This window comes from Siniperca chuatsi, linkage group LG15 (assembly GCF_020085105.1).
Source record: "Siniperca chuatsi isolate FFG_IHB_CAS linkage group LG15, ASM2008510v1, whole genome shotgun sequence".
NCBI lineage: Eukaryota > Metazoa > Chordata > Actinopteri > Centrarchiformes > Sinipercidae > Siniperca > Siniperca chuatsi.
Genome location: NC_058056.1, coordinates 15,069,380 through 15,088,850, shown reverse-complemented (window position 1 = coordinate 15,088,850; position 19,471 = coordinate 15,069,380). Strand labels below are relative to the sequence as shown.

The window sequence follows — 19,471 nt, the reverse complement described above, 5'->3', positions numbered from 1 at the left end:
CTCTCCCTTCCTTCATTCTTTGCATCCTCCTATTTTTCCCTTTTCCACTTCACAACTCTTTATCAGGACCCAGATGTGATCAACACACCCCTACCTGTGGAATATGGCCCCACTGCAGAGGACCACACCTCCACCAGCTTCACTCCACTCCTGGTGTCCCATCATGTTTCTCAGGATTCCTCCTCCCAGCTGGGTCTCTCCTCTCTGGGCCTGGGTCCAACCCCTCTTCCCCCACAGCCTACCAAACCCCGTCTACTCCTTCAGAGAACCCAACCTGTCCACCACGAAGTGACGTCATGCCGTGAGGCTCTGGAGCCGTCTTGGGCCGAGTCTGTTCCCGCCCCCGGTTTTTCAGCGGCAGGCGTGTGCGTAGGAGACCACTGGCTCCACCCTGAGCCTCCTCATCACCGACCTTGCTCCAGAAACAGCTCCTCCTCAGGGAGTCAGAGGCTGAAGAACAAGACAAAGAACCTGTGGAACCCCACATACGGCTCCTGGGTTTTGGAAAACTTCAGGGGGAAGAAAACACTTGCTCACACTCAGTCCATGCCACTCTCAAGCTCCACTTCCAACACACAGGCTCCTCAGACCTGCAACCCAACCTTAGAGAGCAACGAGGCTGGGTGCGATAGCACCAACAGCACCCACCTCAGCCCTTCCAGCCTCTGCACCTCCTCAACTCCACCGCCTTCCTGCCAGGCTCAAGCTGCCCCAAGCACATTATCCCATAAGACGCCAACAGGTGGCACCACAAAAGCTGGTACGGACCTGGCTAAGCTCCAGAGTTTCCCCTGTGGCAACGTCAACTATGCCTACGATGAGCAAAGCCACGAGGCAGAGAGCCTGCCCTTGGTTATGCCCAAAGCCCCAGAAGCCATCACAAGCACCAGCTCTGCCCCCAGTGTCTCCTCAGGGACTAGCCAGGGACTGGCGTTAGGCCTCCATACCTCCTCATCTTGTATGCCCAAGCTACTGCTGAAGCGCCACGCCAGCTATGGACACGAGGACGTGAGGAGACACACCAAAGCTGAGAAACCAACACGCGACCGAGACTCAGGCTTTTCTCTGTCTGAAGACCTCAGCGTTACCCCTATCTAAGAAACGGCTTATTGTAACAGGGATTTTGATTGATATTCAAATTAAATGTCAACTGGAGCCCCTTTTCTCACAACCTGAGACTAGAGTTCTGGGTTTCTGGAACAAAAAGCATGACCACAAGGGCCCCGCCACGGTCTGAGAGCCACAACATCAAATTATTAGAGCTCCTGGAATGCTGGAAAACACACTCAAAGACTCACATGCACACAAACACTCCTCTGCACTGTGATACAGAGAGCCAACGCTGGACTCAGAGATCTTTCCTGGGCTTCTGGTACACAGGTAGCTGAACACTGAAGCTGAAACACCGCACGGCACGCAGCCCTGCGCTTTCTCAATGTCCACATTGCTGGTGACTGCTGCCATAAATAACTGCTGTAGATAGCCTCCTTTTCTACTTATTTGTTTTTGTTTTTTCATGAAAGCTTTGCCAGTAGTATACGTTGCATTATAGTAAACAATTTGTTGGAATGTGTAGCATTCAGTGTACAGTACGACCATAACAAGCCAAACATATTGAGCCATTGGGAAGAGAATCTTTCATTTTAAAATATTTTTTTATGTCAAAAGTTTAAAATTCGGAAAACGCTGCAGAGTTACTAAAACTATTTCGTTTTGAATTTTATACATACTAGGAACTTCCGTGATTCTGATTTGCTTTCATCCTAAATAATGTGAATACACATACAGTACGTCTAACATACTGCAATAACATGTATTTTCTACATAGCTCTTGAGCTTGAAGTTCATTCTTGACATTGGAAACAGCGGTTTGGCAAAAAAACTCTTAACACAAAGTCGACTTACTCGGTATTTCCGGCTTCCTCACCAGATGGAGTTTGCTCAGTTGTCATGGAGATGGTTTGGTTGTTAAGTATGGAATTTCGGTCACGCTATAACAAGTGGTCGTTTACATGAGATAATAAAACCTGTTTTTGTTCAAGGATGGTCTTAGGTGTGGAATGTAAATCTTTCTCCAGCCACTGACTCCAGGTAAGTGACTTTGATCTTTTCCCAGTTTATGCTACTGGTTTTGCTCTGGTCAGAGTCACCACTAGTTTCCTGGAAACCTCACATTGAAGACAAGACTCCAGAAAGTCACTGCTCCGAGCCAAGACAGTCCTGCACAAACCCACCTTATGCTTTGGTTTTAGTACAGATTAAAACAAACAAGATATAATGTGTTTATTAGTGAGCTTTAGAGGGGCTAGCAGGCAGATATTTTTACCTTTGGACGGAGCCAGACTAACTGTTTCCCCCATGTTTCCCAGTCTTTTTGCTAAGCTAAGCTAATGGCTACTGGCTGTAGCTTCAAGTTTACTGTACAGACATGAGAGTGGTATTGATTTTCTCATCGAACAAAAGCAAACAAGCGTATTTCCCAAAATGTTGAACTATTCCCTTCAGGTGTTAAATGGTTTGTATTAAGCACTGAGTCCTTATGACTTAAAATCACTGTCTGGATGTTTTGTAAGTATGTGGAGCTTGTGCTGAGAATGTTTTGCCAAACTACATAGATCTTGATTTGGCTTTGCATATTTTTGATTATTCCTGACTCTCTTACCCCATGCCCCAATATTTACTTGGACTGCAGGAGGTCTCGTAACGTATTGAATTTGATGATGACCATGTAGCTGTGAAAATATTTGCTATATTTGTACTCACTTCCGTACACTGGACTAACCCATTGCATTTGTAGCTATTTTATCTTTTATTTGTATTCATTTATGTTAATGATGGATCTGTATTTGTAGTTGATCACTGCCATTAGATACCTCTACACTGCATTTACTGACGTAGTGCTGGTAGTACCTATGTTTACGCAGCAGGGGGAGGTATTCAGCTTTGACATACCAAACATGCTGCTGCAGGTATCTCAGTTCATACAATTAATCAAAGATTCAATTGTGAAAATCTCTATTCAGTATTTATGTTTTCAGGTTATTCTTATTTAATCGATTTTGTAGTTGTAGCTGATATGTGTCTTTATTTTGAGCCTAAACATGTTGATAGTTTATTTTTTAATATGTTGAATGAATTACATTTATATAAGGGTTCTATAGGCTAACTGTATGTTTTTATGCTCAGGCCTGCTGATATTAGTGAGTGTTTATCTTGGTTGCTCAACAGTCCATTTGAAAATAACATCTTTTAGAAAAGGCTCACATAGTTTTCTAGAGACTCCTTTTTAGCGAGAGATTTGTGCCATTTTGAAATATTGATTACTGTGGAATTTCTTTCACAGAGAAAAAACATCATCATTATGTCAATCATCGTGGCCTGGTACATTTTATTTCACACTCACTGAAAAGTTGTTTTTTCTGCATTCTTTATGTAGTTGAGGGTGTTGTGCCTCAACCAAAAATGCATTCTATGCAATATACTGTATTTCACACTTTCATCTAACCTAACTGTGCCCCAAATAAATCAAGATACATTGCTCTTATGTGTGTGAGTTTCATCAGTTACACAGAGTTTTGTCCCAATGGTACAAAATGAAAATGAGTGAACTCAGTCCTGGCTAACATATTTAAGATGCTACGATAGTGTTTTACTATTGAAAATAAAAATAACAGTATTTTCCCTTTTTAATTTTTATATACATTTTCATTCATTTCATTTGCAGAACATCTCTGACCAGGACCAAAGAATGTGCTATAGCAAACATTGCAGCATCAATATCCAACAAGCTCTGCAACAACACAAGAAATGAAAATAATTAAAAGTTTAATTTAAATTTTTAAGTTTAAATTAAAGTTTGATTACAGCAGTGAAGAAATATAAATGGATATACAATAAAAAACACTAATCATTATACAGTATGCAGTACTATATTGACAATGTGTTATGTGTTGTAGTCATATGACTATGAGGTCTGTGACCCAGTCAGAGTTTCATACTGCACAGAATTTATACTTTGATATTACACTAACAGATGTAACATGGGGGCTGGGGGTTCGGTGGTAATAAGGAGGACTGAGTTTGTGACTTGTGATAGCTCACTTTCTCCTTGTTTTAATTCGTATTTCATGAGCATTTCCTTCACATAGAACATCCCATCCCTGAAACTGAAATGCAGAATCCTTACACTTTCACTTCTGTTTATTTTGTAGGAAGTTAAATTAGTGTCAGTTCATTTGCTCAATCGTTCAGAAACTAGTGACAAATTCTCTGCTCCTCTCTGTTCAGTGTCCATTGTGTCTTTTCTGTCAGTGGTTTTATAAATCTCTTCTTGGGCTACTCTAAATGTTGTTGTAGCATTTCTGTACTCTTTTTAACATTTCTCTTAGAGCACCCAAAACAAATCAACATATATGAAACCTCCCTAAGGGTCTCTCTGTGGTGTCCATTACAATAGCTTGAGTTCATTTCACCCATCTATAGGCCTAAGTCAAAGGTCACTGACCATCCGTTTCTGTAGTTTGGCTATTTTCTTTGGTAAGTGAGCAAAAGGTGTCTTCGCTAGTTTCTTCATTGCTTACAGACTCCAGTGTGTGGATGAGGTTTTCCAGCCCCCACAAGTAGCCATCCTCCCGGTTGCCTTCCTGCCAGGGAATGTCATGTTTCAACGTCTGGCCCACTGGTAACGCTGTGGTCTTGCCAAAGTCAATAATCCAGACCTGGGCTTTGCCCGTGTGGTCATGGATAAAGAGCAGAGAGCTGCCAATGACCTACGAAAAACAAGAAAGGTTTCATAATAGCAATTGCTTTTCTGTCTTCTGCTTGTATTCATCCATCAATCAATACACACAGATAGGTGACAAATTAAAGGAGAAACCTGAATAATGAGTAACGCATGCAGAGGCTTCCATACAACAGAGATTCCCAACCAGAGATACTAGTACCCCAGAGGGTACTTCTGCAGTTGCCATGGGGTACATGGAAAGATTGAAGCTCCAGAGTAGCTCAACTAATTGGAAAAATAGAAATTACGATTTGATAAAAAAAAAAAAATCCATATGTTGAGTCAGCTGCTATTCAGAACACTACGTGTTGAGATTGAAAGTGCATGAAAACTAGTTAGCAAGCAAACAGAGGTCTAAACAGTTAAGCTAAAAGTAATAGATAAACAGTTGAACTAGTATAGCTAAATATTTAGCTAAAAGCAATGTCTACCTTCAGCCACTCCTAGTAGTTGCACATTGCAAACTTGATCCACCCAAACATTGATGATTGTCTGATAGTAAATTGTATGAAAACAGCTCACCTATCACTTTTGCAGGCTACCAATATCACTTTTATACAATAAATAATGTTAAATGACATCCAGTTCAAAATCACTTCAAACGTTCTCGTTCAAAACACAAAATACAAGAATATCTTTTGGAAAGATGGTGTTCAACCCCTCAAATAGAGTGTGCATCCTGCCACACTTTACTTAGGCGCTTTATGTTTGTTTTTCCTTTAATTTGTCACTCATCTTTAGATCAGTCATCACCTCGTGTTGCTTGAAGAACTCTGACGTCTTCAGGGCCTGCCGGATCTCCGTCAGTCTGTTCAGGTAAGACTTCTGCATTTCAAGAAAAAACAGTGACAGGCATAATGTAAAATACAAACATTACTTGAAGCTCATTAGCTATTTAAGTTCAAATATATTTTAATCTGAATCCATATATTAGAAGCTACAGTTGTAATGTAACAGGGTGTAGACACAGTGTGTACAGTGGTGTGCAAAAGTGTTTGCCCCCTTCCTAATTTCTTATTTTTTTGCATGTTTGTCACACTTAAATGTTTCAGATCATCAAACAAATTTAAATATTAGTCAAAGATAACATAAGTAACCACAAAATGCAGTTTTTAAATGACGGTTGTTATTATTAAGGGAACACAAAATCCAAACCTACATGACCCTGTGTGAAATAGTGATTGCCCCCTAAACCTAATATATTGTTGGGCCACCCTAAGCAGCAACAACTGCAATCAAGCGTTTGCGATAACTTGCAATGAGTCTTTTACAGCGCTGTGGAGGAATTTTGGCCTACTCATCTTTGCAGAATTGTTGTAATTCAGCCACATTGGAGGGTTTTCGAGCATGAACTGCCTTTTTAAGGTCATGCCACAGCATCTAAATAGGATTCAGGTCAGGACTTTGACTGTCATCCGGCCATCTGTTCGTGACCTCAAGCTGAAGCGAACTTGGGTTCAGCAGCAGGACAATGATCCAAAACACACCAGCAAGTCCACCTCTGAATGGCTGAAGAAGAACAAAATGAAGACTTTGGAGTGGCCTAGTCAAAGTCCGGACCTGAATCCTATTGAGATGCTGTGGCATGACCTTAAAAAGGCAGTTCATGCTCGAAAACCCTCCAATGTGGCTGAATTACAACATTTCTGCAAAGATGAGTGGGCCAAAATTCCTCCACAGCGCTGTAAAAGACTCATTGCAAGTTATCGCAAACGCTTGATTGCAGTTGTTGCTGCTTAGGGTGGCCCAAGCAGTTATTAGGTTTAGGGCGCAATCACTATTTCACACAGGGCTATGTAGGTTTGAATTTTGTGTTCCCTTAATAATAACAACCTTCATTTAAAAACTGCATTTTGTGTTTACTTATGTTATCTTTGACTAATATTTAAATTTGTTTGATGATCTGAAACATTTAAGTGTGACAAACATGCAAAAAAATAAGAAATCAGGAAGGGGGCAAACACTTTTGCACACCACTGTATTTGGGAACCTCCCACCATAATAGAAAACTCAAACAGCAGAATATTTGCTTTGTGCAATGCATTGGAAAATACTCTGATTTTTCTCTTGCAGTTCAAACACCTCAAGGCTGTTTTCATTCATCATTAGACTAGCCACAACATTTTTTAAATGTAAGGACTGAGTATGTTAACAAAAAATAATTATACAAAATAATTTATTAGTCCAAACATTGAACACGGATGTAAGAGCTTACTCAAGCGGTGTGTTTGCTGTTTTGTGTTTATACACAGTAAAGTATGTTTTGTGTGTGTCATTACATGCCTGAATATACTGCATATGTTTGCACAGAAGCTAACAGATTGCCACGTACCATGATGTTGATGTTCCCTCCAACAAAGTCCTTGAACACCAGGATGACATCCTGCTTCGATCTGGTTTTCTTGAAGTCAGTTCGACACGTACCGTCACATTTCTAAACGAGAAGAAAGTGTGTGCATGAGAATATTACACAATAAAATTACTTCTAACCAAGTCATTTACTTACAGTATATTTTAGCATGTATTTTGTGATTCTGCAGCACAAGTCAAGAGATAGACAGACTATGTACCTATGATTGGACTGAATTTATGTGCATTCTTTAAACGTTCCATAATTGAATTTAATTCAGTCGTGTTTCCAGCCTCTTGATTAATGTAAGTCCAATATTCACTCTCTATTTAGCTCTGTTTTGGTCTCTACCCAGACCTAAGGAAAACATCTGGCTCTTTAGCTGCTAAATGCCAAAGAGACTGAATCAAAACAATAATGTTGTGGGGCTGTACTAGCCAAACAATAGGCTCAGAGAAGCTAAAACGCTCCATAGAGCTGAAGGGAACTGCAGAGCAGGGTGATAATTTGTCTCTACGAGCAATCCTTTTCATATTGCATGTCACTGGACCCATGGTTAATGTAAAAAATATTAAGTAGAGCAGCTTTAATTCATCCATGTAACGGATGCAAGCATTTGTATTTTTTTCCCATTCACATAATTACATGTATGGATGTTGCTCATGTGTGCAATTCTACTTTTTTAGTGCCTTGTTCAACTGTGTAAGTGTATTTTCATCAATATTTAACCTCAGGAATTTCACAACTTGTCTAGAGATTCACCCCAGAAATCATTCCAGTCATAAGCCAGCTTTCCTCAGCTTCAAACTATAATCATCCTGTTAACGACATGTTAATAGTATCCATGTGACATGTCACTCCCTCTACCTTGATCCCTTCTATCCGGAAGCCCAAGGTGTTGGTGGAGCTCATGGTCTCCCTCCACTGCATGTAGCGAGGCTTGGTGACGCCTCGTTGGGAATGCTCCTGGGGAGTCGGCCCTTTGCCGTCCACCTCCACCATTTTCTTGTACAGGTCCTCCCTCGGTTTGGGCCGTTCCCGCGCCCGGACAAGCTCCTCCTCCAAGTATGTCCTGAAACAGCAGAAGGAATTGTGTGTTTACAGACTACTGTGTCCTCTGCATGTAAATAAACAGTAATGGTTGTTTACTTTCAGGGTTTGTCTTGCATTCACTCCCTTAGTTATTGAGATGCAAGATTACAAAAGCACACTGTTGTTTTTATGAAGCCGATGTGACTTCAGTATATTTTTATTGAATAAAAATGTTTTTTATATTGTTAACAATATAAAAACCTTACAGCAATAACTTACAAAGGACTTTTCGCTACAGAAGATTCTGCTCACTTTTCTTCTGCTGCACTAAAAGCCAGAGATCAGATCCTTTCTAACGGTGGTCACTCAGGCAGAAAAGATGAGCAGTGCATAAAAATGCCACTACAGAACTGCACAGCTGAGAGCAACATACTGTGTATTAAAGTCTGCTGGTGGACAGTACAGCAGCACATTCACACTTGTAGTATTCATACCACATAGTTATGTGCAAACAGATGTGAATTTCAGTTTCAGTTTGTGAGCTACACTTCCTCTGTGCTGAAGAGGGAAGCTGAGAGGAGACTCCAGCGTGCAGTCTTCAACTATGTGAGAGTCTGAGTGTGTGTTTGTGCAAGTTAGTGGTTTTGCAACGTCGTGGTTGAGAGTGTTTTTGACAAAGGGGAGTCTCCAGGGACACCCTGAGTGTGTGTGTGTGTGTGTGTGTGTGTGTGTGTGTGTCTGTGTGTAGCCTCAGAAATACAGACACACACAGACACTTAGTGGATAATAAAAAGATTTGTTCAAGTGTATGTCATCGTGTGTGTCTGTAGGTTTAGTGCACATGTGTGTGTGTTTGTGCCTGATCCTGTGTGTGTGTGTGTGTGTGTGCATGTGTACGTGTGTGTGTATTTGCTTGTTGAACCGGAAATAAAGCTCTCAGAGGGGTGGATGTCCGTACCTGCACGCCTGTGCTTGCATCAGCATATGCATGTATACATTCATGTGTGCATTCAAGCATATAGGTATGTGTGTGCCTGTGTTTGTGTGTGTGTGTGTGTGTGTGTGTGTGTATTTGTGCCTGTGCACATCACCGTGAGGCACCCCACCCGCTGTGGCAGGAAGCCAAGCATATAGCCTGCAGTTACAACAGGTGTTCCCTTGTAAAGCAAAAACGCTTCAGGCAGCACGTACTGTCACCAGTCTGCACGTCTCATTAATCCATTTACACAGAACATGAGCATTAACATTAACATCAAATACATAAATAAACAAGAACATTATCATTTCAAATAGGCACTTGTGTAGCAGAAATAAACTATAAAGAAATGTCCCTTTTTGACACAGTTATATATAAGGAAAAGAATATAAAGACAAATTATAAATAAATGCATAAATATCTATTATAAGTAGTTAAATTAATACCTTACTTCCTTACCTCACTCCCATCTTGCAATCCATGACATTGGGAAGGTCAAAGTTCGCCAGCAGGTCAGTCATATGAAGGAAAGACTCTCCATCTTTTTCCACAATGCCGTGGTAACAGGGCACAAACGGGAGAAGTGTGTCATCCCTCAACTTCTCAAAACACTGCATCTCATTTTCCGAGAACTTCTTCAGGATGGTGCCCTCATCTGCTGCTTTGAAGTTACCTGAAATGAAATAAAGACCAATACTTTCAGGGATTTCAGGCATTCACAAACAGGAGGGATGAGAAGACACACGCCCTGATTTTGTTAGATTGTCCAGTAATGTGCCTATATGTGGGGATCCAAGGGAACATTTGGGTGTTATCGCAAAATTTAGGAGTGTCTTTAAGCTGGAAATCGTTCTAACTTCCAGTTACACGCAGCCAGGCCAAATTCTTTCGAATTCAATGTTTGTGTCTGTTGCAGGGAAACAGTGATAAAGGGAAACAAGAGATCTAACATCAATCATTGCCGTGCTAAAGTGTTTTAAGCTGCCCCTGTCAGTGTGGTGACTGTACCGTACATGGGAAAAGTCTGTCTTCAGGGCTTTCTGCCAGAAAGCCTCACTACTTGGTTAGGTTTAGGCACCAGAACTACTTAGTTAGGTTTAGGAAAAAAGAAAGGGACAAAGCCTTTCTGCCAGAAAGCCCTGAAGGCAAACTTCTCCCACGTGTGGCTGTGCCTGACCTCTCAACCTCCATTCTTCTTATTCCATAAATCTGTCAGACAATTTGAACAACGCAACAAAAATGACGCAACAACACCAAATAGAAACATCTTCTAATAAAGGCTGCACACCAACAAATGTGCTGACGGGTGAGGCAACAAGCAAAACAGGACATGAGATTTCCCCGTCAGGTATCTACAGAGTATTACAAACAGTATGTGAACAGGTCAAACCTTTATGTCCGGCTAGCTGAACCCAGTTCAGTTTTCTCCTCTGGGTAGCACTGAAGGGCCAGTGGACAATCGTCTTTAACTTCCACCACGGCTTGCTCTGGAAAGCAAGAAAACAAACAGAAGTGATTAAAAGTTCAAGTCTATCAGTGAATCCTTGTTCACATAAATGATCTGATAACAAGAAGAAGTGCTGTAAGGTCACTGAACCTTGATCCACCCCATACTGTCTGAATAAAAATCTGATCACATAAGCAATTCTACGCAAACCTGATGCCAAGCTTTTGGTTTTCCACTGTGTGAAACCTCCAATCTAGGTCAGTTAAATGCCATTTCTGTGGAAACTCCTATCTGCACTCAACATCTCTATTCAGCATCTCCAGCTTGGTGTGGTGATGAGCTTGCAACTTTGATTCACAGAGAAAAGTCTGACTCTACTCTCTATTACATCATAAATGTACAGCTAAAGACATTTTCTGGATATATTGCTTTTATGTTCAAGTAGCATTTAGTATATCACACTGAATTCAATCTTTGGTCAAACTGCTATATCTCAAGGGGAAATCTGAGGGTTTAACGCCAAATACTCGAGGGTGACACTGCCCTTGCTGCTGGCCTCTCAACTCCCACTCACTTGTTAGCGATCTCTCAATGTTTCAAATTGAAGTATGCAATCCTGAAAAAAGACAACAACAAAAAAAAGGAGGCTGACAAGTGAATTATCTTTTTTTGGCCGAGATGTTTATTTTTTTCATAGTTGTTTGTTTAGTTGTCTCCTCTCACCACCCTCACTTTCTCTTTCTTTCTCTGTCTCTCACTATGCACACACACTGAAAAACACAGTAACAGCTTGCATATTTCACAGAGACACAGTAGTGCTTCACACTTATGGAACTGCTTGTTATATTCCTTCCCAGAGAACTGACCATATCTCAAATAACGCACACTTTAATATTATATTTCTATACAATCACCTCAAATATAATTATAAGGAAAATAAACCAAACAATATACCAGGCGTTGGGAAGGAAAATCAGCACATGTTCTTAGATCCTATCTTTAGGCTTTGGAGAATTTTTTTCTGTGTTCTGATTAAAACAGGAAATGAAACAGGGACTCCGGTGTTAGTGAAACACTCAGCTCATGCTTGAGCGTCTCACAGTTCATCATCCTCACTAATAGCAGAACTGTGCAGCAGCCAGCCAAGTCTGTCTTAAATGTCAAATGATATGCTTCACTTAATGCAGTCCCACTTGTTTACTGATTATATCGCATTATGAAGGTTTTAGACCCTCACAAACGAGTATTTGTTTTACTGCTGCAAGTCTTCAACTTTATTGTCCATTAATGCAACACTTACTTGTAAATATTTTCAGCATTTTGATTGTCTTATCCAATGGAAACTTAGATCTGAATGCTGAGTTTTGATGTAAACATAACGACCCTGCAGCGCTACGGCCAATATTTAGATTTTACACACAGTCTGAATTTGAAACTTCATGTTAGTCAACCCACACTGTCCCGGCCAGCCTTCATGATAGAAACCACAAGAGTTTGTACTGATAACACTGCTGTCACTCTTGAAATAACAGGCCTGTTTAATGTTTAAGAAAGCACAGTGCTTCAAAAGCTGCCTTAATACCAATGGAAGATCCTATACTTGGTAAAAGTACCAATACAACAATTTAAAAAATACTCCATGACAAGTAAATGTCCTGCATTCAAATTCCTACTTCAGTAAAAGTACAAAAATTGACTTAAAGTATCAAAGTAAAAGTAGTCGATATGATATATATTACCATATATGACATTATTAGATTGTTGGTACTGATGCATCCAGCCTTAAGTAGCATTTTACTGCTGTAGGTTCTACAGGTCTGGGTGGAGCTACTGTACTTTTAGCGACTGTATATGTGTTTACAGTCGCTAAAAGTAGTTTAGTCCAGTGGGTCCCAGCCTATAGGGGTCTGGCATCCACAGAGTCACACGATAAATCTGAGGAGTCGTGAGATGATTTATGGGGCAGGAAAGAGGAAAATTTGTATTAATTTCTTTGGAATTCCCTAATCATTCCTGTTTTTGTGAAATATTGGATAATAATAATAACTGAACTGCTAACAACTCATAGACAGCTGAAACCCAAGTACACACTGCTTTTTTTATGAGGCATCACAAGCCAAAAGGGTTGTGAAACACTGGTTGTATTCTTAGCAATGTATTAGATCATTTAAATGTAAAATCTTAAATTTTAAAAGTAACTGGTAACTATAGCTTTCAGATAAATGTAGGGGAGTAAAAAGTACAATATTTCCCTCTGAAATGTAGTGAAGCAGAGATAAAAAAAAGTGGCTTAAACCTGAGTAAATTAAGTACCTCAAAATGTACATAGTAACTTTTTTCCACTGCTTAATACAAAGATACACAATCCATGCAAGGGCAATAAAGTTTTATTTACTCTCACAAATGAAAAGGAACCTATGTGTAGGGTTAGCCTAATGTTTGCTTTCTGGTTGGTTTTCCTCAACACCTTACACACTTGCTTTCTGCTCGTCAAACCCACCGTTTCTTTGTAACCCCGGGCTCTTTGTGTGTATGATACATTGACACAACACCATGCCGATGAATGAATAGTCAATAGTAGTCGATAGCAAACACTGCAATCGCAGACCACTGAAAGCAAACTTCACCCATTTCCAACAATACATTTCCAGGGTCTGAGAAGAAAACAAATGTGAGACGATGTGACTCACTCGGCCAGGTTCTGTTGGCCAACCATTATAACTCATGCCTTCCACGTGAAGCTGCATTGTCATCTTAAAGAAGTGCTAAAGTAATATAAACCACTGCAAGACTTTCAAATTAATCCTGCTGCCTGTTTGTCCACCTGTCTGTCTGTTCTCTCCTCTGCTGTATTTCCACTAAAAAGCACTTTGCTATGCACTACTAGGAATGAATCTGTATTATACATGCATTAAAGTGTGAACTTCCAAAAACTAAGTACTGATACAGGTTTTTGACTTCCTGAAGTGGTTCTTTGGTAAATGTCAAAGGTCTCAAATTGGCTACTGACCACAAAAAAACTGATTACACAATGACATGTAAGCCTGTGCTATACTGTGTGTGGGTGTGTGTGGGTGGGCTGAGAGGTGACACGCAATCAACATGTTTCCATTTTAAGTTATTCTGCTTTAAAGAGCCAACAAAGAGCTAGAATGACTTATATTTTAGGAAAGTCTTCATACTGAGTATTACTTGATTTGACAATGTTGCGTTCAGGGAACACTCAAACATATGCAACACTCTTGCTCATACACAGGGGCTTAACGGGCAATGTGTATTCAGTCTGTTTAAAAGAAAATGACAGCTACAGACCTTGTATGGAGAAGTCAGAGAGAAATGGCAGCGCCATAAAAACACACAGTCTGAACCTGAGTGTAATGTGGTGACAGTGTAGACAAAAAGCAGATTATGTTGTTAATTAGAGAAACCAGGAGGTGACTCACTATATCACACTCAACTTTCCTGCAAATCACATGAAGAGATGATGATCGAGTAAAAGCTCTACAGCTGCAAAAATATATGGTGTTCAGTTCAATTCGAAATGTGTGCTTCTGAACGGTATAAAACAGCACTTTTTGAATGCACATGAACACATGTTTAATAAGACTGAGACTTGTCAGCCACAAGTGAAGCTTTATCAGCCAAGAATGTCAAAGGCAAACAAATTTCCACCCACAGCGTCTATTGAACTAAAGGCCGATCCTTCAACACTAGTGAGTGTGTGTGCTGAAGGAGGGACGCACAGTGTTAAAGGTCAGAACTTACAGGACTTGTTGATCTGACATTTAACATGCAACAGATGGATTTTTATTATTATTAATGTGCATGAGTTATCCACTTAACAGCCTGTTCAAAAAAAAGGCACAACCTGATTTTTGATATAAAAGATGCCACTAAGAATACTAAGAAAGGGTCTGTATGTGTTTTTGAAATATAAAATCAGTACGCAATTTGTACCACGTGGCCTTTAAGATAATTAGCAGTAAACAAAATAATGTGTAACAAAAGCACAACTCTGACAGCTTGCCAGACAACAAAGGTTATACAGCTTTCAGCAGCTTCTTCATGTTGGTGTCAGTTCATACAGCCCCTGGGATCATTAAGGTGATGTGCAAGGTTTTGATAACCCATTAAACATAAGGAGAGATAATGTGATTTCAATGGGGACAAATCAGATTTCCTGGAGATTATCCTGCGCTCTCTGGCAGGGATCTCAAGGTTGTTTAATCTTTCTTTTTACATGATCTTTAACAACAAGAGAACAGTAGTGTGACTCCGACAGGTACATACATTATAAGATCTATTAATGGGACTTAAAAATCAACTAAACAAACTTTGAACAAATGCTAGCAAATTGTAATGGCCTCCTCTCTGCAGTCAGCTAAATCCCAGAAGTCTTGTGTGAGGAAGTAGTTTGCTGATTGCTGTGTATGTGCTGCTGTGCTTCACTGTTTTTTTTTCAAAACATCAGCTCTTTGCTGTAAATGAGTAATTATAGGGGATGCAGATGTGAAAACAGGAGGCCAAGAATGGCAAATTGAATTGTTTTTGTGCCAGGATGCTCCATATAGTCAGACTTTAGCTGTAGTTGATTTAGTTATGCGTTATAGAGTATAATAGATGATGTATACAGAGTGTTTAGAATTATTTTATACTCTCTGTAACTGGGAAATGCTATAAACTACAATGAAATGATTGCCAGGGACCCATGAAAACTCAACCTAAGGAACCACTTTAATAGCCCTCTTCATTATCTCACCTCTCCGGTGTCCACCAGGTGCTCTAAAGTGATGATGCCTTTGCTTTTGTTCTCGTTGTCACTGAGTAAGTCATCCTCGGACTCCACAGCGGAGGACCCTGTGGAGGAGATGGACGAGTTGGACAGCTTCCTGCGCAGGGAACCGTCCACCACATCATCCCAGTCCTCCTGCTGCATCTCCCGGGAGGAGCCGCCTCCCTCCGGGGTGATGGTGACCTGCGGTACCTCCATCACAGTCGGCGCTCCGGCTGCGGACGGCGGGGCGATCTGAGCGGCTTTCTGAATGAGATCATCGCAAATCTGGGATGACTTCGCGGCTGTTCTTCGCTCTAAACGCGACCCCTCGTTTATTCCAGTCCCAGAAAGCCCGAAGTCCTTGGAGGTTTTTCTCCTGCACTCTTTGGGCATTGGAAACCTAAATCCGTCGTGAGAGCGCACGACGAGAAGCGCAAAGCAGATTCACGTTACCCTTCAAATCTGGTCATTTCACTTTCAGAAACGCAGTTTGAGTTTAAGTGTTCAGCCGATCCTCTGCGGTAGGCTACTTCCTCGATGTTTGTTGTCCGAGTATTTACACGTTAAAGAGCCTCTGTCAGCCCCTCTGCTCTTTGCGAACTGTTGGAAAGGGGAACCCCTCTCTGGTGGTGGCGTGGCTCGCGCTTCTACGCGGTTTTACACGCGCGCGCGCCGGCGCACTCACTTACACAACTGTACAATGTTTATTATCTTCCGCATTGCCTTTCTCGCTTCCTGACTTAAAATTTAAACCAGCTGACAGGTTAAGTTTTTTGTCTCGCGCTGATCTACGACACTAACATGATCCTAAACTAAACCTTTAAATCAAAATGTGCTTAATGTGCCATTAGCTACGCAAAGATAACATTTTGTTTCAGTTGCTGCATCGAAATGTTTCTATCGAAAGACGCGCACACCTTTAAGGCTTCAACTTTCAAACCTTCAAACTGGTTTAACTACACAAAATAATGTAATCAAATCAAAAATAAACTAAGTGTAGTCTAATGCACACAGAGTTTCGGTCACGAGACTAAAACCTCTTAGTGGTGATAGTGTGCGGAAATTCAAAATAAAATAAAAACATTTGGACATTTAAAAAAAAACGTGTCGTTATTGAAATCTGGCGTCACAAGAGGAAGTTTAGAGTATTCAGAATTCAAAAAGTCTTTATCATCATGCCATTATTGTCCAGGAGGTGACGCTCCTGTGCGGTTTTACTGCTGACAGCTCTTGATCTCTTGACAAGAAACAGGCAGCGCTGAGAGGAAAGGGAGTGTGAAACTGGATGATTAATTACTTGTCAGTAAAAAAACCAAAAACAAATACACAGTTACAGTCATTGTGGTGACTCAGCAATTATGAAATACATTTTAAAGTTAATATTTGTTCCCATGTCCCTTTCATCACAGCAGTATGACTGCATGTGGTTTAGTTCTTCTGGCTAAGCTGATTTGTCTATTTTGATCAGACTACACCCATATATTGTATTACATCGCAGAGAGTGAGCACAAGTAAAGTCGGTTATCGTTGCTTTACACACTGCAGCATCCTGTATCACATCAGTGCGGGACAGATGGACTAAAGGTGTGATGAGCAGGTGAGGTCAGTTAAAGGCTTCATTGTTTATAGGGTTTATTAAGTGTGGATACTGGACTGATGTGTGAGATACTTATATGATAGGCCCATTCTCTGGCCCATACAAATATGTTTACAAGCTTTATCTCCTTAACCACAAATCATGTAAAGGACTTTACCCACAATTTCTTCAGTTTCTTCAGTTGAATGTTTGCAATACAGTTATAGATTCCACGCAGCCATTGTTTTTCATTCATTTCAAATATGAAAATAAATCTGCAGACTCTTGAAACTTGCTTGAGTTGTGTAATCCATCAAAGGCAAGATTCAAGTCTGCTTTATGTTTTTCAGTGTTATGGAGTTGAGTGGTTATGCGCTGCATTATGTAAAGTAGGCTTATATGTGAAGTAAATGGGTTAAAACATGCCAAACCAATGGCATGGTGCTTTAAAACAGGATACCTTTAACAGTGTTTGTTAAGTGAACCTAATCTTTTGACCTCCTACACAAAGAGTCCCCAGATGTATGAATTTGTGAAATCAGTGGATTTGTGTGGTTTCTTCAATAAGAGCAAAATATAGAAATTATATTAGTGTTTATATTTATTTGGCAAAAAACATGCACTACACAACTACAATGGTACTACATGGTTTTGTCCAAACTGAACAGCAACATTAACATCACTGCTATATATATATATATATTATACTGACAAGACAATGTGCAGCAAATAAATAGCTTGCTTAGCTGTGATGGCAAAAATAATACAGTACAGTAAGGCTGCTTTAACTGTTACTGTATTCTATACACATAATAAATTAAAACAATATAAATATGGCAATATAACTCAAGCAAATAGCATGGTTACAAATAGCATGGCAAAAAGAAGTTTACTGTACTTTTCCCTCCTCCTCTCTCTCCATCAGAGCCCTGTCTTTGTTGTAGTTCCCTTTCTCTATTTTTCTGGCCTCTTCTTCCTCTCTGTGGTGGGCTGAGGTTGGCACGTCTTGTCAAACTCTTTTTTCAGAGAGCCCATGCATTCTCTAGACAGATGACAATACAAGTACACAGATTAAAGGACAGACGGATCAAAGAAACATAGCTGGATGCGTCTGAGAGTTTTGTGTTTGTTCGTTACTTGAATAGGAGCAAATAAATCAGATTTCTATTCACGATGACTAGTCAATACCAGACTGTAAAAGCGGATACAATGACTGAGGTAAAGTAATGAGTTAAGTCAAGTAACAATGGATTCCACATTGTTCAAATAAAGCAACCTTCTGTTTGTGCCATGAAGCTAATTTTTCACAGCACTGAGGCCAGGCTGGATTGCCAAGAAGGTAATGCCGCCACAGGGGCCTCAAAACTCCAGGGGCTCCAAAAACTCAGGCCTACTTTGTCAACAGGTGTGGGCTAATTTAATTGAAAATCTTTTTTAAGAATGTCAAAAGAGTCTAGCTTTAAGGCCTTTGTTGTTTCAGTTGTGTACTCATATGTTGCATATTCCTAAATTAAGGTATTTAATCGCTACACATTAAATCTGGGGCCAGGTAATATTACAGCATGGAAAAACTGTACACATTTAAGTGGGAAGAACAGGGGCCCGGCAGGTCATTGGGGGCCCTGAGCAGGATTTTCGTGCCACTCTTTAAGAGACTCAAAATACAGTTTGTCTTTATTTAATTAACTTAACAAGAGAAACTGGTGTTGTGTTTTTTTTTAAACTGCCAGTTAACGGATCTACTAATATACACCCCAGTCCAGTAGGTCACGTTAATGCGCCAACAAGAAGAAAGAAAAAGAAAGAGAAGAGGTTTAAGTAATGAAATTGAAAAGACCCTTAATATGAAGGAAATGATGGCTATAGTTTTCTTTGACATTGAGAAAGCGTGAGTCCATGTGGAGAGAAGATCTGTTAATTAAACCGAACAAGCTAAGCATAGGCAGAAGGTTATATAACTGGATCAGGGATTTTCTATCAAACAGAACATTTCAAGTTAAAGTAGGATCAGAAATCTCAGATAGTTTTGTCATTAAAAACGGAATACCACAAGGTAGCGTCATCAGTCCAACTCTATTTAATATCATGATTAATGATATTTTTGAAAATACAGGGACAGGTGTACAGTCAGGATTGTTCGCAGACGATGGAGCAATCAGGAAAAGGGGAAAAAATTACTCACATGTGTTGAAAAGTATACAGAAAGCAATAGTCAGTGTAGACAGATGGTCTTATGATTGAGGATTCAAAATTTCAGTAGCAAAGTCATGCTATATGCTGGTCACTGAAAAGAAAATAGGTAACGGGCAGGGGTTAATTCTATATAGCAAGCCCATGGAAAGAGTCAGAGTGTTTAAATATCTTAGTCTATGGATTGATGAAAAATACACATGGAAGAATCATATTGAAAATATTGAGACCAAATGTAAAAAGGTGTTAAATTTAATGAGGTGTGTGGTCAGAACTGAATGGGGAGCTGACAAAGAATCATTATTACACCGAGAGCTACTTTGGATTATGGTTGCATGGTGTA

The 19,471-nt window shown here is 40.1% G+C and overlaps 2 protein-coding genes across 4 annotated transcripts in view; one reads left to right on the top strand and one right to left on the bottom strand.

Annotated features, from left to right (window-relative positions):
* Positions 1–3,544, top strand: part of ltk (leukocyte receptor tyrosine kinase) — a 58,398-nt gene extending 54,854 nt beyond the window's left edge. For all 3 annotated transcript variants that reach the window (XM_044166040.1, XM_044166041.1, XM_044166039.1), the window contains one exon: positions 67–3,544. In XM_044166040.1, coding sequence (XP_044021975.1) covers positions 67–1,098 — 1,032 coding nt within the window. In that variant the 3' untranslated portion in view covers positions 1,099–3,544. The remainder of the gene's footprint in view (positions 1–66) is intronic.
* On the bottom strand, positions 3,372–16,343 carry itpka (inositol-trisphosphate 3-kinase A). Its single transcript, XM_044166042.1, has 7 exons — positions 15,348–16,343; positions 10,532–10,628; positions 9,601–9,814; positions 8,001–8,205; positions 7,116–7,217; positions 5,537–5,608; positions 3,372–4,769 (listed from the first exon to the last, which is right to left on the bottom strand). The coding sequence occupies exons 1-7, from the start codon at positions 15,753–15,755 to the stop codon at positions 4,497–4,499; spliced, it is 1,371 nt and encodes a 456-aa protein (XP_044021977.1). The 5' UTR covers positions 15,756–16,343; the 3' UTR covers positions 3,372–4,496.
* Positions 16,344–19,471: the final 3,128 nt, after the last annotated feature.

Excerpts from the sequence above, each read along its gene's own strand:
- itpka (XM_044166042.1), bottom strand. The coding sequence starts at position 15,755 with ATGCCCAAAGAGTGCAGGAGAAAAACCTCCAAGGACTTCGGGCTTTCT. Across the intron at positions 10,629-15,347 it reads ACCTGGTGGACACCGGAGAG|AGCAAGCCGTGGTGGAAGTT; the intron begins GTGAGATAATGA and ends CTTGCTTTCCAG. Across the intron at positions 9,815-10,531 it reads TCAGCTAGCCGGACATAAAG|GTAACTTCAAAGCAGCAGAT; the intron begins GTTTGACCTGTT and ends ATTTCATTTCAG.